The sequence below is a fragment of the Cyanistes caeruleus genome, chromosome 10 (assembly GCF_971803275.1).
Source record: "Cyanistes caeruleus chromosome 10, bCyaCae1.hap1.1, whole genome shotgun sequence".
NCBI classification, from domain to species: Eukaryota; Metazoa; Chordata; class Aves; order Passeriformes; family Paridae; genus Cyanistes; species Cyanistes caeruleus.
The window spans coordinates 17,257,921-17,279,805 of NC_141710.1; the positions used below are offsets into that span (position 1 = coordinate 17,257,921).

The 21,885-nt window shown below is 37.8% G+C and overlaps 1 protein-coding gene across 6 annotated transcripts; it reads left to right on the forward strand.

Moving 5' to 3' along the window:
• Nucleotides 1–1,406: 1,406 nt before the first annotated feature.
• MCCC1 (methylcrotonyl-CoA carboxylase subunit 1) lies at nucleotides 1,407–21,681 on the forward strand. 6 transcript variants are annotated; one of them, XR_015274542.1, is made up of 21 exons: nucleotides 1,407–1,769; nucleotides 2,810–2,856; nucleotides 3,811–3,950; nucleotides 4,365–4,460; nucleotides 4,604–4,725; nucleotides 5,686–5,833; nucleotides 6,619–6,740; nucleotides 7,838–7,949; nucleotides 8,280–8,361; nucleotides 9,150–9,277; nucleotides 10,211–10,394; nucleotides 10,913–11,022; nucleotides 12,191–12,407; nucleotides 13,119–13,205; nucleotides 13,760–13,809; nucleotides 14,148–14,288; nucleotides 15,470–16,050; nucleotides 17,386–17,493; nucleotides 18,496–18,567; nucleotides 20,102–20,233; nucleotides 21,072–21,681. XR_015274542.1 is itself a non-coding variant. In XM_086844014.1 (20 exons), exons 1-19 carry the CDS (start codon nucleotides 1,714–1,716, stop codon nucleotides 20,219–20,221), a joined length of 2,139 nt encoding a protein of 712 aa, XP_086700140.1. In that variant the 5' UTR covers nucleotides 1,407–1,713; the 3' UTR covers nucleotides 20,222–20,233; nucleotides 21,072–21,681. The 6 variants fall into 6 exon arrangements, 2 of the variants coding, with proteins under 2 accessions (XP_086700140.1, XP_086700139.1); XR_015274541.1 differs by having other exon boundaries at nucleotides 14,148–16,050; XR_015274540.1 differs by having other exon boundaries at nucleotides 20,102–21,681.
• The last annotated feature ends 204 nt before the right edge of the window (nucleotides 21,682–21,885 follow it).

Here is a 21,885-nt window from a genome sequence, read left to right on the forward strand (position 1 = left end):
TCATCAGGTCAAGGAAAATGAATTCATATTTCAAATAACATTTTTCATAACCTCCTCATGGAAAAAATTGTTACAAGCAAACAACTCAAATGATTAATCAAAGCAGTTTTCAAAATATGCCCAGCGTCCACAATAAAATAAAAAAATAATGTTGCCGACCCAACCTATCCACTACATCAGTATGTTCACCTGAGTGCTTCTGACTATGGATGTGCACATCAAACATATTACTGGTGTCACTGAGGAAATTATTATTTCTGCATTTAAGCTTTATTACATTGCACTTTCAAGCATCTGTGTGTAAAGTCTGGTGATCCCGCTTCAATTTGCAAGCCCTAAAAGCCCTGCTGGCAGGATGCCTCCACTAAGAGCAGATTTGCAATACAAATGAGTTTGCCACTTCCATTAGTTCTATTGCTAAAAGCACCGACTCCTCCGCCACCTCTGATTTATGTACTGTAAAATATCTGTAGCTTGCCCCAATGTCCAACTGTTAAACTACATAAAATGCTGCCATCTTGTGTTTAGAGACAAATGAAGCATGACATTTTAAAAATCTGGATTACGAAAGGCAAAAGTAGGATCTACACTGTTAGCATTTTATGTTGAAGATTGAAGCGAACGGATTATGGAAAAGTGGAAGTTTCACATAATAATTTAGTTTTTAAAATCTCATTCTTAGAGCAAGTGCTGATCCCTCTTGCAGTCAGGTCCAAGGGATGATTGCTCCAAGGTGATCCAGTGTCTGTTTAACCTGCTTGAACCATTCAGTCACTGGTGTGAGGGCTCACCACGGCCGAGTAAAAATAGCAACAGTGGAGCAAGTAGAGATTGCCCACATACCAAAGATGCTCTTAATGTGAGACACTGTTAATTCATCAGAGTAAGGAGAACATGTAAGACATCAAACACTGCCACTATTGCAGTTGATAGCTTGTGTATTCCTGTTGTGAAAAGGCACAGCTGCTTTGCTATTTGTAAACAACTGGAAATACTTATTTTGACTGTGCTGGGTCTGGGCAGGTTTAGCAAGGCCCTGCACTGGGGTGGACTGGCCCTTACACTGATTTATTGAGAATAAATTCTTCTCTATGAGGGCGGTGAGGCCCTGGCACAGGCTGCCGAGAGCAGCTGTGGAGGACCCATCCCTGGAAGTATCCAAGGCCAGGTTGGATGGGGCTGGCAGCAACCTAGGCTACTGAAAGGAATCCCTGCTCAAGGGAGAGTAATGCAATGTGATAGCTTTAAGCTCCCTTCCAACCCAGATCTTGTGTGGCTGTGTGACTTGCAAAGCTCCAAAGCCTGAGGGAGCGGAATGGATCCTGACGGCTTTCTGATCCCACCGCTCTGTGACCTCCTCCTGCACGAGGCGTTTTGATGCAGGCTCTGGGGCTGTTGTGCTATCCGAGGATGCCCAAGCTCTTCCCAACAACCCTCACGTCAGTGTGTGGCTGTCCCATTACATCCCCGGATGTCATTCTTGAAGGAGCACGGTCAGCCGAATCCGTCCACCCATAGAGGCGATGACCCTTCACCGACACGCATCATTTCGCATTTAAATGAAGTTTATTCCATCAGCCCTCTCAGCGCCGTTTCCCGGTGCCACCCAGCCCCGCCCCCGACAGCCATTTCCCCGCTCCCCTCCCCGTGACGCGCTGCCTCCGCCCGCTCGTGCCCCTCAGGCTTTCCCCGTTCCCGCCCGCGCTGCCCAACATGGCGCTGGCGGCGGCCGAGCGGGGCCGCGGCTGCCTCGGGGCGCTGCGCCGGCTGTGAGTGCGGGCCGGGGGAGGCCCGAGCGGTCCCGAGCGCGGGCAGGGGCCGCCGGGCCGGGGGCAGCCGTGGGTGCGGGCCGGGGGCGGCCTGAGGAGCCGGGGGGAGCTGCCCACAGCGAGCACGGAGCCCGCTGCCCGGGCAGGAGGGGAATGGGTTCTGCAGGGCGTGAGGGGGGCACGCAGGAAGGCCGGGCTGCTCTGTGGGAAGGAAGAACAAATAAAACCTGGGCTTTAGGGAATCGTGGCAGCTGCTGTGGGTCCCATGAAGCTGCCCCGGCCGCAGCCTGTGCGCAGGGAGGGTGACCATGACAGCTGTGAATTCAGTGTTTAGGACATGCACCATTCCTCCTCCCGTTGTTACAGCCCAGCTCTGTTTGTGCTGGGTGCTGAGGACGCCCCGTGTCGTCTTGTCCGATAACCCTTAAAGAGTGCTGGGCTTGATCCAAAATTCCGAGGTTGCTTTACATACTAATTAAAACAGTTCCAGGAGTTAGTTTTCACAGTTCTGTCCAGTCACTTCACTGCCTCATTTAGTTAACGTTAATCATCTGAAGTTTAACTTTCCATTTCTGAAAGTCTCCATCGCTCTTGCTCTTTCACATTATTTTGTCTTGCACCTTTGCTCTAGAAAAACAGCTCCTGTTGCCTTTTTAAGGTTTTTTGTTTTATGGTTGCTCTCGTCTTCTTTCCCAAATACTTCATGAGTTGGTCTCTCTGTAATAAATAAATGTGAGTTGTTGGCTGTTCTGTCCACCAAAAAGTTTTTTTACTTTTAAGAAGTTTTAAGAAAACTTCCTGATTATTTCTCTTTGAATGCTGCTAAAAAAGCAAGGGGATAATTATGCCCAAGTGAAAGTACTTAGGGAGAGATCTGGTGAAGTTTGAGCAACTTCCCTTGTTATACCTGAATGTGATCTGTGTAAATAGATGTGTCAGAAGTTTCACTGCTGGACTTCTCTCACCTGAAAATAAAAGTACCTCAGTTGCTGCTTCTTCATGTGTACTCATAACACTTCTGTCCCTTTGTAATTGCACAGGCAATGGAACCAAGTACAAATATTTGTGAAATGGGCCTCAACAATAGGTATGAAATCTGACTTCTTTAGCTACTAGCTTAAATTGCTATGCAGCATGGATGGTTTTAGAATATTAGTTGCTGAAAGACTGCAGGGTTTTTTAATATTCAGTATCTTCAGAGTTTTTGAAAACCGTAGCTAACCTAACAGAAATCATCTTTAAACAACTTTTTGTATAATTTTAGCTGTCATATTTAGGTATATGGAAATTAATGAAAACTTTATAATTTGTGATATTTTCCTCAGAGTTATTTCCTGATACAAAAGTTGAAAAGTCTGTGAGAGTTGTTTTATAGGCATAATGATATTTAAACAATATATGAAGGAGAGTAAAGGGGTAAGCAAAATGATTTAAACTCACTCTGTGGTCATGTTATCTAAAAAGTTGCATTGGAGAATCCGGAGTTTTTAAGGTATTTTCACTGAGAAGTCTCTGCCAGTGCTGGCCTTACACATCTATCAAGTTGTGTCTGCTGTCATGACAGTTTGTAGAAGTTTGTGAGTCGCTACTTACAAAAAACCAAAACAACAAAAGCTGATACCTTGTTATTTCTTTGTCACTGTTTATGGAGAGGCAACAGTGCTCTTCATATGTGAATGACTTCTGTTGTGAGGGACACAACACAGCTTTGATTATTTCCTAGTTAGTCCAGAAGGTACACAGCACAGCTATAAACATCAGCTGTTATGTAGAAGTAGATTTTTTTAGGGTTAGGCTATATTTCATGAATTCTAAAAAAGAAAAAAAAACCATGGCTTAAGCACGCTTCTGCATAAGGATGCAGAGTTAAAATTCAAAGAGCAGCTTGGAAATGCTTTTGGATGAAGCATGCTTTTTTCATTATTGAAAAAATGCATAAACTTTATAAATAATGTAAGAGAAACCATAATTTTAAAATTGCTTTGTTTTCAGGAATGTTTTTGTGGCTTGGTTTCTTACTGTGCTTCATCCTTTCAAACAGGAGGTCACAGCATAGGGAAGATCCTTATTGCAAACCGGGGAGAAATCGCCTGCAGGGTGATGCGAACAGCCAAGAAAATGGGGGTGAAATCTGTGGCAGTTTATAGTGAAGCAGACAAGAATTCCATGCACGTAGCAATGGTGAAGTACATTCATTGAATTTGTGGCTGATGTTCATTCATAACAGTGTCTTTCATTGATAAGTTCCATGTGTAAAGCAGATTTGGGTGCTGATGCAAAGCTGATTTTCACTTCTGTAGACCTACTGCCAAGTTTTCCTTGAATGGATGGAAAGTTTGCTTGGTGTCTGTCCCAACACTTGACAGTTCTACAGGAAGTGCATTCAGATTTGGCTCTCTGACTTTGGACAGCCAAGGGTTAGAGAGTGGACTGTGATTTTGGGGAAGAAGTCAGAATTTGTTTCACCCAGTTGAGCCTCTCCATGAGGAAAGGCAGTGCTTTAAACTGCAGTCTGATAAGTGATATAATTAGCTCAGAAACTCATTTAAATTTTCTAGTAAATAGTCTCTGTTCTTTGTGTTTTTTGTCAAACAGGCAGATGAAGCTTATTGCATTGGTCCACCACCCTCACAGCAGAGTTACTTGGCCATGGAGAAAATACTGCAGGTGGCCAAGGTCTCAGCAGCACAGGTAAGGAGGCCTTACCTTTTCTGTTACTTCCATGTCTTTGTTATTTTTGCTTTCTTGCTTTTCCTTAACGATCTAGGAAGTTTCTGAGTTTTCTAAGCTAAACTGATACAAAAAAATAGGCTGGTAACATTATTCTGTTTTAGGCTATTCATCCAGGTTATGGTTTTCTCTCGGAAAACACAGAGTTTGCAGAGCTGTGTAAGCAACAAGGAATCATCTTCATAGGTCCTCCTTCATCTGCTATCAGAGATATGGGTATTAAAAGGTATCTATTTCTGATTTGTTACTTGGTTATGCAGTGTACAGCTTGACAAAGCTGATTTTGTTAACAAATGATCAGTTTCTTTGTAATTGTTTTATTCTGTCAATTTGCATTGTATTTTTACAGTTTTTTTCAAAGGAATAAACTCCAGGTTTATAGATTTTTATAGAGATATAAATAGTAAAGAATGTTCAGTTCTTGGGGTTTTAGTAATTAAATAAGTAATGATGTACTTTTCCAGAATTGAAGCCATTGCAGTGTAATATAGGTAAAGGTTCAGGAGTCAGATTGGGTGGGTCAAAAGAGCAGTGGAAAAGAAGCACCAAAACATCAGGGTTATTGTGGCTCATGTAAAATGATTAAGTTCAGTTCATCACAGAGAATCTTATATTCTTGGTTACTTAGATCAAAGAAAGACTTTTAAGGTATGAAGTATAAATCAAAAGTATGGAAATGAAGTTATTACTGACATAGGAACTGTATAATAGTAGTTAGAGAGAATTAACTTTTTATCACCTCATAAGGTGAGATTAAATTGCCTCAGTGATTTAACAAGCTTTGCATGCATTTTGGAAATTAGAGTTGTTATACTTGAATGTTTCTTGTGTGGTGTGAAGTAGCCTGTGTAATGAAAAGTTTTGCCTTTGTACAACTTTAAATATTGTAGGCTATTTAAATATGTAGGATAGTGCTGTAATATGAAAATGTTAGATTTTTGTATCTGTAATGTGGAAAAACAGTCAAACTGAAGTGTAGTTCTGCTAGGACAAACAAAAATCTTTGAAGCATGTGCTGAATTATAGTCCAGTGCTGTGTAGCCCACCTATACAAGTAGTCCCATGGAGGTCTACTGTGGAACTGTTTTCATGGAGAGAATTTACATTGGGAACATTAGACAGGTTGGAGCTTAAAGTAAGAAAAAAATATTATTATCATTCTAAATATAAAACTGTTCTGTCAAAGCACTTCCAAAGCTATAATGTCTGCTGCTGGCGTTCCTGTTGTTGAAGGTTATCATGGAGAAGATCAGTCTGATGAGTGTCTAAAGGAACATGCCAGGAGAATTGGATACCCAGTAATGATTAAAGCTGTCCGTGGGGGTGGAGGAAAGGTAAGGAACTCATCTGTTCATCATGTGCTGTAAAGTTACCCTGTCCTAGGATCACTATTCTAAAAGAAAACAAAAACTGGAAAAGTACTTTTTGTTAAAATTTATTATTAATGGCCAGTCTAGCATTATGAAATCTCATTTCCCTTTGATATGCAGAAGATAAGTCACTGGAATAAATGGAAGAGTTTTGTTTATTTCAGTGTATCTCCAGAAATTCACATATGCAGAGAAGTTGTGCTATGGATTTGTGCAAAATTAGATGACTTGAAATTGTTACTCTGTGTTGGCTTCTGTGACTTCTTTTGCTTACAGTTTTAAATGTTGCATAAAAAATTATTAGAAATACCATTTTGTGTCTAGATACTTTTTAAAGAGTGGTGAACTCCTAAATCAGTCTAAATCAGATTCTGCTCTGAAATAAATATCAATAAAAATTCCATATAGAAACTTCTGATTATTTCCAAAATAGCTAGGTTTATTTTGTAAAAAATAAGGTTTTTTTCTGCCAACCTTGGGAAATTACTATTACATTTGAGGACAAAATTGAATTTTGTGCTCATTCATATCAATAGAATGATAATATCTATTTTTTTTTTACCCTTCTTATGGCACTTTCAGTGGGACTTAGTAGGATTATTTTACTGGAAGCTGATAAACAATTCTGCTAAGGTTTCTGAAAGAAAGATAAAGTGTTAAAGTAATTTCTCACTCTGTGTCTGCAGCAAGGTTTTTCATTGTGTGCTGTATTTTTAGAGATTTAGATAAGCTTTTTTCCTATATTTTAGGGCATGAGGATTGCTCATTCCGAAAAGGAGTTTCTGGACCAACTAGAATCAGCAAGGAGAGAAGCAAAGAAGTCTTTTAATGATGATGCAATGCTGATTGAAAAATTTGTAGATAATCCAAGGTAAGAAATAGATGTTTCTATTATATAATAATAATAATAAAAGCTGTAATGTTTATTCTACTGTTAAATAAACAGAACTAGCTTAGTTGTAGGACTAAAATTGCTTTTGTATGTCTGATTTGCACTATGAAAGTTGTTAATTTGGTCAAAATTGTTTTTAATTTGCTGGATTTCTTGTAGTGGCTTTATTTTGAATTACAGGAATGAAAATGCTACTGCTCAGGAGACATGACAGTGAGTGAGCTTTCTAAAATTGATTTACATCTAGGAAAAAAAATCACTCTATAATATTTAAACAATAGACTTTAGTCAAGCTGTGATGGTGTTTCTGCTGCCCTCAGGTGTCCTAAACCAGTTATTTAATCTTCCTCTATTTTGATATTTCAAACAGAAGTGAGAGTTTTTATCTCATGCCTGTCCTGTGAAACTGAACCAATGTGTTTTTATAAAGAGTATCTCACAGAGGTCTGTTTGATAGTCTTGTACTCTTCATCTGTTTTTCCTTGTAGCATCACTGTAGGGAAAGCCTTTTTTCCAAAGAAATTGAGGGTCTGTTTATGCTGTCAGGTGGGCATGACCTATTGCTGGGGAATTTCTTTTGCCAGGATCAGGGGATTATCAGAATGGTGAGGTATTTTGATTAGTTTTATGCATAGAAAAAGATTCTGCCACCTAATAATTGTCCTTTGAAACGGTGTTTTGAAGTGAACAATGTGATTCCTGATTCCTGTCTCTTGTGAATTGCTGCACAGTAAATTATGAGGGAAATAATCATTATCAAATTATTAGTGAAGTGGTTTTACTTCCATTATAATAACAACTAAGAAAGAGGTAGTTGCCTTCACATACGTTTCTTGTTTATCCTACAATCGATGAGATTTTACTACAGTAGTTGGTATTAGGAATCCTCTTTCATTCAGAGGATTGAGTAAGTCTAAAACAGTTTAAATCCTGCATAATAACAGCTTCATGTCTACTTTTTTGGCATTTATTTAAGGGCAGACACTTAAACTTATAAGGAATCCTACTGAAAGGTACAAGTTTGAAGTCTGTTTGGGGCATTAAAATACATTAAAACATTTACTTTTGTGGAACAGGCATGTTGAAGTTCAGGTATTTGGTGACCAGCATGGCAATGCAGTGTATTTGTTTGAAAGAGACTGCAGTGTGCAAAGGAGACATCAGAAAATCATCGAAGAGGCACCAGGGGTGAGCAGAAAATTGTTAATTTTTTTTGTGAACTGATACGTTGTTATGGTAATTGCTGTGCCCCACTAAATGTAGTGGGTAATAATTTATTTGTAATTCTCAGACCTGTTTTAGTTTTGCTGCAGAAGACGTTCAAATTGTAAAAAAAAACTACATTCTTTAGGGAAATGATTCTCAAAGAAGTATTGTGTAGATTTCAATTGTAACATAGATCAGGGTTTCACTACAGTTGTTAAATGCTCTTAAACATTCATGCATACAAGGTTGACTATCACCAAACTTAACAACAGTTTGTAATCTTATTATTATTATTATTTTTATTACTTACAGCCAGGAATTAGTCCAGAGGTTCGAAGGAGACTTGGAGAAGCTGCTGTCAAAGCAGCTAAAGCAGTGAATTATGTGGGAGCAGGTAAGTCTAGGGAGGTGTAACTTTTAACTTAGAGACTTTTAAGACTTAGAGTCTCAAGCAAATGGCATCTGGTTGTTTTCGAGTATGACACACATCCCTCAAATTTTTGAGGTTTAAGCAAGTAATCATGTAGTTAATTCTAATATAATTATAGATTTAAATTAGCATACCTGTGCTCAAGACCAGTGGCAGCTGAAGGATAGAAAGTAAAAAATTCAGAGCAGGTAATTTGATCAACTCAACTGTTGTTGGAAAGTGAGTATTATGAATTAAGTTTGAGCTGAGTGAGGGGAAAATAATTTCTCTTTTAGTATACAAAGGGTAATACTTTATATGCAAACAGTAAAGTCTTTAAAAGAAAAACACAACTTGCTGTAAAGTCCACACCATTTCCCAGATGAAAAATAACCTCCTAAAATTATTTGTAACTTTGTTTTCTCACTGCTTTCTTTCAATATTTTAAAAAAATTACATACCCTATGAATATTCCAAATACTTTCAAAGGGTCTTGATGTGCTTTTTAAAGTGCTAATGAAATGCAGCTCTTACTGTAGAGAATGCCTACTAAACAACACAGGTTATGTAAATGTACAAGGAAACAACCCTTGTTTTCAGGCCTCAGTTTTGTGACCCTTCTAGATTGTTTGTGTAGAATTTAATGAAATTCAGTGTGTCTGATTTAGAAATAGCAGTCTTGGTGTAGTTGAATTAAGTGTCTTGGGTGTCTTTTCCATAAATGGACACCTAAGATGCTCTTTGGTGAAATGTCCTTTTGTTAAATACTTCAGGAACAGTCGAATTTATTATGGACTCCCAACATAATTTTTACTTCATGGAGATGAATACCAGGCTGCAAGTAGAGCACCCAGTTACAGAGATGATCACTGGAACAGACTTGGTGGAATGGCAGCTCAGGGTGAGTGTTAATTGATTTTACATGTAAAGTTCCTCCTGAGTGCTCTGTGACACTGCCTGTGGGAGGCCAGATGGGTTTCCAGATCCTCATCTCCTGCTCAGCTGACAGGGTAGAGTTTCCTTTGCTCCACAGGAACATCTCACATTGCTGTATTGGATGTAGAGCATTGTGTAGATGCTCTGAATTTCAACCAGCCCTCTCCCAGCTGTGTAGAGAGAAAACATTTTTAAAGTGTATTTAGAGACATTATAGGCAATGTGGGAAGTGGGAGGGAGTATGGTGCTGATCTTTACCTTGCTATGCTGAAAAGTTTCTAAAACTCTTAATTGAAATGTATCTGTGGCCCAAAAAGTCATTCTTGCATCAGGCTGTAGGAGGAAAAAAATCTTCACTAAAACCAGTGTCTGGTGTTATACCAGTATAGCCACATTCTGAAATAAATGTACAGTGTCATAGACTGGAGCAGGGGATTTCCTCACACACCCAATTTGCAGAGATTATTCACACGTTGGAATGATCACAGGAAGTTTTGGGTATTAGGGAACTTGAAATAAAACCCAATTTTGTCTGAATAAATCCAAAAGTGAGGACAGCAGTTTAAGTAGTGTGAGATTAAGGGTGGGGAAGTATTTAGTGTAAGCAGAAAGAAAATTAAAATGTCAAATGCTGATGCAAAAAGAAGGAACACTTGTCTTCCTTATCTGGGCATGGAAATTGGCATTGAATCTTGAGTTAGAACAGGGATCAAACAACACTGGAAGAAAGAGAGAGAGAAGGTGCACAGGTTCAGTGGTCTTGGCACGATTTTTTTCCTTGTGCTTTTTAAAATGTGCTTCCTAGTTGTTCATGTTTGGAAGAAAAATAGTTAATATTTCATATATCAGCACTCCAGAATATTGATCCTGCATTAAAGAAAAAAACTATTGTTTTCAGGTTGCAGCAGGAGAGAAGATTCCTCTAATGCAGGAAGAGATCCTGCTCCAGGGCCATGCATTTGAAGCTAGAATATATGCTGAAGACCCTAATAATAACTTTATGCCAGGAGCTGGGCCACTGTTGCACTTATCTACCCCCCCAGCAGATCGTTTCACCAGGATAGAGACTGGAGTCAGGCAAGGTAAAACTGAAGGCAGTGATGGAAGAAGAAATAATTAACATCAAGAACTTTTCTTTGTAAGCATTTCCCTCTTTGGCCTAAATAAGTTTGTCTAAAAGAGTGTTGTTATAAAGACAAATCCCTACAGAACTATTTTTCCTTATAGTTTTCCATGTACTTTTGGTCAATCACGGAATATTTTTTTTACATCTTCTTTACCTGTACCCAAATGAATGTGCACTGGCTCATGGTGGTGATATTCTCCTCGCTATTTAGCAATCATACATTCTGATTGCAATAAAGAAAATCAAATTTGAGTACTGTTACCTCTACAAAAATTTATAAAATTTGTGCTGAAGTTGCCCTTGACATTGAAATGCCAGGTCACATCATCTTGTCCTTAAACAACTTTAATCTTTGGGAAAATGTGGCCATGAATTGTCCCTGAGTTGGATGCCATGTGGTGTACTTAGCATTACCAACTTTCATAAATACTTGTTTGCATGTTAGAGCATTTTTGTTTTATTGCCACATTTTAGGTGATGAGGTTTCTGTGCATTATGATCCCATGATTGCAAAGCTGGTTGTCTGGGCTGAGGACCGACAGGCAGCTCTCAGAAAGCTGCGCTACAGTTTGCACCAGTATAATGTAAGTGGGAGAAACCCAGTGTGATATCACAGCTTGAGCCATCAAAGTATGCTGAAAACACTGCAGTAAAACAAAAGACATTTCCAAAAGGTTGCCAGCTTTGCTGCTGCCATTTTACATTCGTTATTTGTTTGCAGAAGTTGTATTTTTTCCTGATTTGCAAACTGTTTTCATTGTTGGAGTGAGTAAAAATTAAGTCTGAAATGCAGTTTTACATGTAGATTTTTAAGTTTGTGATATCTTCAGTTTGAAGATGCACCTGGGACTTTGTAGAAGGGTAAGGCTAAACAACATTTTCAATTTTAGTTTTCTTTGACTTAAAGGGTTTCTTACGTCGACTAAGTTTTTAGACTATAGATATGTTAAAGAAATATGCTATCAGTTCTTTTTACGAAACATTCAGTTTTTCCCTTATGAAAACTACAGGTATTATAACTGTTTTCAAAAGCAGAATTCAGAAGGTTTGGCTTGAGGTGAGACTGAATATTACTTGTGCAGAACTAATTTACACTTTAAAATCAACAACATGAACATGACTAAGGTAGTGAAAGTGTTGGGCCCTGTATAATTTTAGCTAAAAATGAAATTTATTGCAGGGGCAAAGAGATGAAAGATTTCTCTTGCTTTTTCTAGAATTTTCTTAACAGTTCTGTCAGTAAATATTGACAGGATTAACAGTTACCAGTTTCACTGATTTCTCTAAAATAATTATGTTATTAGGTATTTTGCACTACAGAAAATGGATAGTATCTAGTAAACTTATAGAAGTCCCTGTTCCTACTTTTTACTATTAAAAGATCAAATATGGGATACTGAAAATAATGTAACTCATTTTTTATATGAAGCACTGGTCAAGTTAGGAATGTTCTTTTAAATACTCAGAGCATGATTTTCCAAAAGTGGGGGTTTTTCTGAAATTACCTCCTGTTACTGTTTGTGGGAAACTTTGCTCAACTTCACAGTGGACAAAGGCAGCATTTAGAAAACAGAGTCCTTTTGAGAAAGCAGCTTTTGAGTTTTTGTTTTGGATTTTTGTCTTTTACAGTCAATGGTTTAGTTGATAATAAAGCAGACCAGTTGAATAAATTACATTTTATTGATAAACTTTGCGAGCAAAAAGCTGTGTATTCATAACTCAGTTTGGCAATATGCTTCTGTTTCTTTACAGATTGTAGGATTAAGCACTAATATTGATTTCTTACTGAGCCTGTCAGGACACCCACAGTTTGAGGCTGGAAATGTGCACACTAATTTCATTCCTCAACACCATGATGAACTATTTCCAACCAAAAAGGCAACTTCACATGAAGTTATGTGTCAGGCAGCTCTAGGGCTCATACTGAAAGAGAAGATGCTAACAGATGCTTTTAGAGATCAGTCAGATGGTAAGGATCATTGTTGTATATTGTTTTATTTTATGAGTTCATGATTTAATTTGGATGTTCATTCTTTGCCCTACTTTGTGCCTGTTCAGGGTTCTGCTTTCTGGCATCTCCCAGATATTTACATACAGAGCAGACTATAACTTTTGTTAAGGATCAGATATGGAGTGTGTCACCACTGTAATGTCCAGAGTACTGCCCAAAGCCCTTCAGACAGGCTCTATCTGAAAGACCTTGGGATTCATGGTCAGTGACACTGAGCTCTTTGCTCTTATAAGCACAAGCAGTGACCTTCTGCCTCTGTTATCCTTACAGCTGGCCCAAGGTCTTCAGACAAAATTGACCCTGCTCAGAATGGGAGAGGCAGTGGGATTTAATGGAACCTTCACCTAAAGGTTAATCAGGACCTGGATAATGGTGTAGCTGAATTCCCATGCTCTCTAGTCCTGTTAAAGCATATCTTCATGGAAAACAGCCAGTGCCCTTCTTAGTGTCATGTTTTCTGTAGGTCACACAGCATCAGTTTATTCAGTGCTGGAGATAAGGAATTGTCACTCTCTATGACTACAGTAGTTCCCCAGTCTTTTCTGAGCAATAGAAATAATAAATATGAAGGTAGTCACTGTAGGACAATGATTTTAAGGCCTAAGTTCTAAGTGCTGCGTTTTGCTGAAGTAGAATGAAAATAACGTATCTGTGTTTTTTGTGTTTCAGATAAATTCTCACCATTTGCATCCAGCACTGGTAGAAGAATAAATATATGTTATACTAGGAAACTGTCTCTGCTGGATGGGGAAAATAGTAAGTTAATAAAAATGTTTGTGGAGGGAAGAAAGGTACTTGATGGATAAAGTTATTTTAACTGATGCTTGAAAATTCAGGCTAAGAAACAGCATAGAAGCAGTATGAGTTTTATGCAGTGTAAGCTGGGAATTCACAGAATTGCATGTTTAATCCACACTTAGATCCTGAGGACGTGTAAACCATTACTACTTAATGTTTGTCATTTAAATGAATGAGGTTGAGATTTTAAAAAGAGCAGAGTGCCGTTTACTTTTTTGAACTTCATTTTGGTGTGAAAGAGCTTAGTATTTTCTCTCCTCACAAACTTTTTTTCTGTCCAGATAATACAGATTTCAGAGCATGATTTCAGGTGTTCATCTTTGAAAGAAAAATTGTCTGGAATTTAGTATGAAATCTGCAGTGTGTAGTAAGCTAATCTGAAAATACTTCTTATCCTAGTGTTGGTAGGCCTCATTTTTATCAAGAAAGCCTTGATACTGTTTATGTGTCATCATTCTTTAGATACTCTAATTAAATCTACTTACACATGCATATTTTGTTTTATTGAACAGCTGTGGATGTAGCTGTAAGTTACAATCAAGATGGGTCATACAAAATGCAGGTACAAGTACAATTCTTTCAGATATTCATTAGATAAAAGAATCCATTTCCTGTAGATTTCTCTTAGTATTAATTGTTGATAAAGTTGCTTGGTGATTACAGATTTTTAGTTTGCTTGTATCCATTGCTGTGTACTGTTACTTTGACCTCAAATTATCTGTGCTAGATGCTGGATTGGCATGGAAGAGCTATTAAAATGCTACTGACAAGGCTAAGAAAAGCGTTTTGTATTTTCAGTATTTAAAGGTCTTATTCTTTCTTTTCCTTATTAAATTTGTCTTTCCTAAATATGGGATGTTAGATTTAAATCTGCATTTAAAAATACTTTTTTTTCCACAGGACTCCTGCTTTATTCTGTGCTTGAGAATGGATCTCCTGTGGGATAAATAAAAGCTTTCTAGAGCATTATCTGCAAGATAACATTTTATTTTGAAGATGGAAATTGGAGAGTGATTAGCAAATGAGCTGAGGAATCTTCTGGTTAGATAATTGAGTGATACCCCATAGAATTGGCTTCTTTGTCCATGCTATAGAGCTCCCATAGTAAAGAGCTCAAGTTGCCTTAGTAGTAGATAATTTTGTGTGTGCACATGTGAGAGTCTCCAGTTGTGACTTAAGGGGGTTGTGTTTGGCTGGGTGTTGAATATCCTTCTTGCATCCCCTGTAGCTGAATGTCTTACTCTCCAATTTGGCACCAAGAATGGATGCATACTTAAGAATGTAGTCTCTGTAGTTCTGCTTCTTGTTTTAATAGTCAGAAAAGGGGAACTAATAGAATAAGTATTTTATAAACTGCTTAGACTGTATAGAGATGGGTGTACTAGAAGAATAGGGATAAAATTATTGTGTTTTCAGGGCTATAACCACATCATGATGACTCAAACATTTACTTCTCCAGATACAGAGATTGAGATAATCCACATCCCTCCTGTAATACCTGGGTTATTTTGAGTGTATTGATTATCTGTGTAATGCCTGACAACTTTTACACTTGAGCCTTATCTCAGAAGTCTCATCAGCAACACTGAAAAGAGGCTAGAAGGGATGGAGGGTCCATTTGTGGAGGAAAGTGTAACTGGGGAGAATGTAGACTCCTCGGGAAGAAGGAAGAATGGGGGTTGACATGGAAATGGAGAGCAGCTGGAGATAAGAGAAGTAAAGACATAATTGGGGGCTTATTATAAGGAGGACAGTGCCTCTGGAGTGTTACAGAACCTGTCCTGAGGCAAATCAACAAGAGCAGGTGGCTGGGCCTGGAACTGGCAGGCACTCAGTGTTCAAGCAAATGATTTTCTGCTCAGGGATCAGTGCCAGATCAATGGGAACCTTTCAGTGAATGTTTTCAGTGGAAGAATAATTTGGAGCTGTGTAAATGAAGACTTGAGTTTTATTTCTATTTGTACCATCCTGAAAGACCAGCAAGTCTCTGGTTCTGTGCTTAGTGATGTCAGACTAGGAAGTAAACATATGAGTAAAATGTGATGTATTTACCTTTGTGTTCTTACAGTCTTTGTGTGCTGCAGTTGTGGTACAGGTACACCTTCCACTGAAGGGAAGGGATGAAGGGTACTCATAAATAAGTGACCTTTCTATTTGGTCTTTCTTCTGCAGTTTTGGTGTCTCATTTGCACTGTTTCCATTACTGCTCTGTTCCTTTGTAGGTTTACTGAATGCTGTAGTTGTTGTCCTGCAAGCTTCCAAGACAGAGGAAATCACCTCTCTTTTGGAAAACACTGGAATATGTCAACTGAATGCTATGGATTCTTCTGTTTGAAGAAAGTCAAGATGCTAGGACAAATTAAAAATACTGGATTTTAATAGCATCAGTAAACTCAATAGTCTGGATTTTTTTTCTGTTTTTCTTGAGAAATAGTATATCATTGCTTAAGATAAAAGTTGTCCTGAGTGAATATATTACATAATTTGCTGAGCTGTTTGTATTGGATACAGAACAGTCTCTTAACTGAAAAACAAATGTATATATATATTTTAATTCCAGAGCTGTCTATGGAGAATCACATGTTATGAGGGTACAAATACAATCTTTTGATTTATTGCTCATGAAGGGTTAACCTTTGTCCTTATAAAAACATTTAACTTTCAGATTCAAGATAAAATGTTCCTGATTTCTGGAGAGATCTTGAAAGAAGGTGAATCACTTTACTTGAGGTCTTCAGTAAATGGAACAATGTCCAAGTCCAAGTTGGTCATTTTGGACAACACCATTTATCTGTTCTTCCCGGTAAAGCTCCTTTCTTTATTATCACAAATTTAAAATTTTGAAATTTTATCCATGTAGATGAACAATATAAATTTCAAGAGAATGTAAAAGAGAACAACAATTTCAGTTTCTTACTTTGACCTATCAAGTTCTGATACTTGTTGGATTATTGTTCTAATTAGAAATTCATTGCTTATGGTGAGTGAGAAAATTTATTACATTTAGAAAGCTAAAATACAGTTGGTGAGTTTGTGATGGTTTAGGAGGGGGGAACACAAAATACTAAATTTGTCAGGTATATAAGTTTGTCACAGAACAGTAGCAAGTACTTCAAACTGACAAATATTTGAAAGGTCTTGTAACTGATATTTTAATTTCAGTTACAATTTTTAAATTATATGACAAGAAATGAATCAATATTGGTCTGAGGAAGGATAACTTGAGCTAATATTAAAATACGTAGTTCATGAGTTACCATGGCATATACATTTCATATATGCAAATGCAAATGACATTTGAAAGAAGAGGTACCCTAACTTGCATTATTAGGTAGGTAATTTTTTATTTACAGGTAAAACATTGCAAGCCCATAAAGTAACTATATAATAATGTAATCTAAAGAAGTAAATTATTACTTATTAGTTTCAGTAATTAACCTCTAGCTCTGAGCCCCTTAAGACTTTCAGCAGAATGCAGCAAAAACGTTGCTCCAGTGAGGGGGACAAAATAACCCTCTGGCTGGAATGGTAAAACTCAGTTGTCCTGTGGTATCAGAATGGAGTCTGGGGTGAGTGATCAAGAAGAAATCACAGGACTTTAGGGCATGGGAAGGATATGGTGGATAATGAGTCTTTGAGAGACTCTGGAAGCAAGTCTGAGGGGACTTAAGGGATTTTGAATAATTTTAGCACTGAATTAATTTTATTGTAAATTGTGGAGCACTCACTGGCAGTGGCTGACAATGAAGATGCCAACGTGTCTCCTGCTTGTTGCAGCAACCTCCCTGCCCCCTGTGCAAACAGACTTATTTTCCAAAACCTTCTGCACTGCTGATGCATGAGCAGGAAAAGTACAAATACAGGGTTTGTACAAAGATCCATGTGGAGCTGCTTTATCTCAGGGATTGTTCCTTCCTTGCTGGTCCTTCCAGCAGCAGCATGTGTGACTTTCTAGACCTCAGAAACTGGCAGAGCAGTGACCATGACAGTCCTGCTGCAGCCCTGATCCCAGGGTCTGCCACCCTCAGAGCTGACTGCTTTGCCTGAGGCTGGATATGTTGTTTCCCTCTGTCAGCCCATCTACTGGTGCTACTATTTCATGTTTTTAACTCACCTGTCCTGTATTTTCCTTCTGCAGGAAGGCAGTGCTCAGATTGGCCTCCCTGTGCCTAAGTACTTGTCTACAGTGAGTTCAGGGGCAGAGCAAAGTGGAGCTGTGGCGCCCATGACAGGCACAGTAGAAAAGGTAATTATAACAACATGGGTGGGATCTGAATTTTCCAATATATTCAAATTTATTCTGCCAGAAATAGTGCTTCTGTACTGCCAGGAAAGTACTGCCATGCTTCTGTACTGGGGCCAGACATGTCAGCTGTGTGACTTCTGATTGGAGAAAGCTTTGTTTACTCTGAGTTTTCAGCAGTCACCCAGGGCTTTTTAAGGCTTCCATTCTTTCTCTAGAGCTCTGAAAGATCTGAACTACTGAGTAGCAGTAGCTTAACAAATTTTTTCTTCATCTTAATTACTTCCCAAGTCAAAGCTCCCTCAAGCATTACAGGCTGTTTGATTCATTTCATCAAACAAAAGAGTGAGATGCACTTGCAAGAAAAGAAATACTCAGAAATGCCTCTTCTGTTGAGCTGTGAATTTATTTTTCTTTAGCTCAGCAGGTCTTGTGTATTCTCTGTACAGTGACAAAGTGTCAACAGAAAGAGATTTTCTGGAGAGTTCAGTGGTTGAAGGATTCAACCACTAATAAAAAGGCATGAGAGATATAGTTCATGGAAGATGGATATCTGAAATCCTGAATGAACACTCCTAATCAGAGTAATTGCTGAAAAAGGTGATGGCTCCTGCCGTTTTCTTTCTGGATGTTGTTTTAAAGATGTGAGGGACTAGCTCCAGGAAGAGGTTCTGCACTTTCTCAAAATAGAATTGCTGAAGCCCAGAAAGGGTGGAATATACATGAGATCTCTTCTAGTGTTTCTTCTTTGATAAGTGAATGGTTTCCTGGTCATCCTGTCATCTGCTACTGACCCTCTTCCTGTAGGCTCTGCCTTCCACTGAAGAGATCTATCTAGAACTGTTCCCTGTCTAGAGAACTCAAATACCCAGACCAACAACAATAAAGATTAATATGAGGCTGTTTTGCAAAACCTTTCTCCCTCTGTGTTAGTCAAGATCCAGTTGATTTTGAATGGTACAGACATAAATTACTTTTCCCCCCCAATTTTCTCCTGAATTGCAGGTGTTTGTGAAGGCAGGGGATAAGGTTCAAATTGGAGACCCTCTAATGGTTATGATAGCTATGAAAATGGAGGTAAGTGACATATAAACTTTTAATTACTGACAAAATAAAAATCTGCTCAAAATATAATATTTTTTGGTTTCATTATTGAAGTTCAGTGTAGAGTGCAGCTTGCAGATGTCAGTATCACTTTATCTGCTGTCACATCAGTGTTGTGTCTGACTAGATTTCAGAGGATTATATTTGCTGTTATTTTACTAACAAATTAATGATTATATAATCCATGTTATTCTGCAGCTGTTTTAACATGCATTTGGGTGGTGGTGTCAGGCCTTCTGTCCCCTCGTCTCCTTTGATTTTTCCAGCACAAACTTTTCCTGTCTTGGTGTGTCTCTTGCTCCCTGGTTGTGATCCAGACACTTGAATGTCTGCTGGTAGTTCAGGCAGAGATTCAGCTAATGGGGACTTTGTAAATATGCACAGGATTCTTCTTGTGTATAATCCTTTCATTATTATTATTTACATAAAGTTTTATATGGAGCACACTAAAGATTCTGTGTAATTATTCACACAGTATTCAGAAGACTGGCATTTTGGCCATTTTACCTTGTCACAGTGCTTGACTGTGGCTCAGACTACTTGAATTACAGTTTCTGTAGCCTGGTTTGATTTGACTATTAGTTTAAAATAAACCTCAGTTTGTGGCAGCAGAACTAACACTGCTGAGAAAATCTGCCTTTCTCTTATCATGTTCTTTTTTAATTACACTCAAATTCTATTAAATAAAACTGTGCACTGAAAAAAAAACCTACACACAAAATTCTTCGCATTTGGATGCTAAATGTGTTTATGCCTGATATCCAGACTGACATTATCTGAGTTATCTTTTTTAAGAGCTATTGAAATATAAAATGTAAAAATTAAAAAGCAAATTATTATTTAAAGAGTCCTTAGATGTGAGGATTTAATATCTGATCTTAAATGTTTTGATGCTAGACTAACCCTATGTAAAAAACTACCAAGAAGCAAAGCTACAGTATCGAACTAACCTGGTACAATGACTGGCAGACCAGTTGGGGGTTGGTGTGTAAGCATGCTGTTCCTTTACTGTCATTAGCTGTATTTGTCTTTCATCTGCATTTTGCCAAATATCTGCCCACTAAAGACCCCTCCTGGCCAGAAAACAGAAATATCTGTAGTAAATCTGCACATTTCTTTTAAGGGAACAAATCTGCTCTCTGATTAACATTTTGGATTAAAACTGTATTATTTCTGTTTGGTGTTTATTACAACAGTTAGTAAGGTAAAATAATAGTCAGATGTTCATACTGATTATAATGCATATGATGATGATGATGATATTTCATATAAATGCATTATACAGCATTTTTCTCCGCAGTATACTTATGAAATATCCATGAGAGAATAAAACTTGAAAATGGACTAGGATAATGTTTAAAAGGTTTAAAATAAAACATGTCAGAGGAAGGAATTGTGTTCAGTTCTAATTGGACCAAGAAGTAATACTAGCATTTGCTGGAGAGAGAGACAGGGGAGGGAACCCCCTGAGTTGTCTGCTGTTCACTTTGACTTTGTTTCTGTGCAGCACACCATAAGGGCTCCCAAGGCAGGAGTGATTAAAAAAGTCAATTTCCAAGAAGGTGCCCAGGCTAACAGACATGCTCCACTCGTTGAATTCATGGATGAAGAGGCAGAGTCAAAATAAAATTTAAGGAAGGTGCATTTTATTTTTTCTACTTTGCTGATTTTCTCCTGGAAGATTTCTTCATATTTTCAGCAAACTGTTTTGTATAAATGGGGGATTGTTTTCCTCTGCACTTCCTGCATAGTTTGACTGTAAATTATGCTGACTTCACTGAAATTTGGATATCACTATACTGTAATTGTATTTATAACTTATGGACCTATATGGTTGTTGTCCGGGGGTGTTTTGCCTGTGGAAAGGCATTAGACTGGAAGAAAATGTGAAACTCTGAAAGGATCAGAGAGGACTGTAAGGTACAGAGAGGTTGGGTTCTTCTGCCTACTTATTCACAACTGCCTTTTTTCCCCTAAATATGTGAGGATTGATTTAAAGGAAGTCTGAAAGACAGTTGTTCTATTTTCTGGCAAAATTCCTGTTTGTGGCTTATGTTTTTGCCTTAATAGGGAATTTAGGATTGTTGCTTAGCCCAGAATCCCTCTCAGTCATTTCTGGTGCATCTATTTTTCTTGTTTACCTCAATGAGTTGTGAAAATTTGCATTTCAAAATTATTTTAATATACCTCAAAATATCTGATACAAAGCATTTTTCACATACATTTGCTACAGTAATCAAAGTTAAAATGTAACTGCTTTCCAAAAAATACCATTTGAACTTTAAACACGAAGAAGTAGCATAGAAAGATAAGCTTATTTAATACTTAATGTGCCAAAATACAATACTGACTTCAAAATCTTCATTACTGTTACCATATTGTTAATGTATTTCTTATTTGCTATAATGAAGTACACCACAGTCTTTATAACAACATGAAGTGTAGCTAAGAATAATAGATTTTTTTTGTATTTTCAGGGTTCAGAAGGGAGAATTGGATATTTCAGATATTCAAAGAATTTGAATTGGAATTTTGGATATTCAAAGAAAAAGAATTCTCAGACTAAGCATCCTGATCATTTGCCATAAATTTACTTTAACTTACTTAACCAGCACCTTGGAGAAGAAAGGGAAAGAAAAATGTTTTAATTGTTACAAACTTTGAAAGTCTTTTCATATTTCAGTTAATGTGAAGTTCTGCTACCATATGAAGTTTTGATATGCTAATTTAATTCAGTAATCTGTTTTATGCGGAAAGGAACAATCAGATGCTGCAGTGATCTCAAACCTGTAGTTAAATCTGTGCAAATTAACCCTTACCTGAAATCTCATTTCTGAATCAATATACAGGATCACGGGGAATTCTCTGATCTGCTTTTATAATTGTGCAGCCTTGTCTGCAATGCAGAAAAGATGTGGTAAAAAAGCAATAGCTCTGGATGATCGGTGTATTTAAAGCATATTTTAATACTTTTCAATTTTCCTTCCAGTCCTATGGTCACCTAGCAAAACTCCAGTGATCATCTTGTAGAATATTGCCACAGTGATTTTTCTTTACTGCCAAATAAAAATTAAGCGTAACTTTGAATGTTTGTTTTGATTTTTCTCCATTTTGTTCTTTCCTTGGTTGCTTCTGTTCATGCACTGGATTAGAGGGTTTATGCAGCTGTTTCTGTATCAGATGATGATGATGATGAGCACAATCTGCAGATCACATTTAGAAGGAAGTAATCCAGACACTCGTGATAGGTTTCACTGCAGGTAAGGTTAGGCACTTGTTTTATCCAGAATT

Excerpts from the sequence above, each read along its gene's own strand:
- MCCC1 (XM_086844013.1), top strand. The coding sequence starts at position 1,714 with ATGGCGCTGGCGGCGGCCGAGCGGGGCCGCGGCTGCCTCGGGGCGCTG. Across the intron at positions 8,362-9,149 it reads AGTGAATTATGTGGGAGCAG|GAACAGTCGAATTTATTATG; the intron begins GTAAGTCTAGGG and ends TAAATACTTCAG. Across the intron at positions 9,278-10,210 it reads TGGTGGAATGGCAGCTCAGG|GTTGCAGCAGGAGAGAAGAT; the intron begins GTGAGTGTTAAT and ends TATTGTTTTCAG.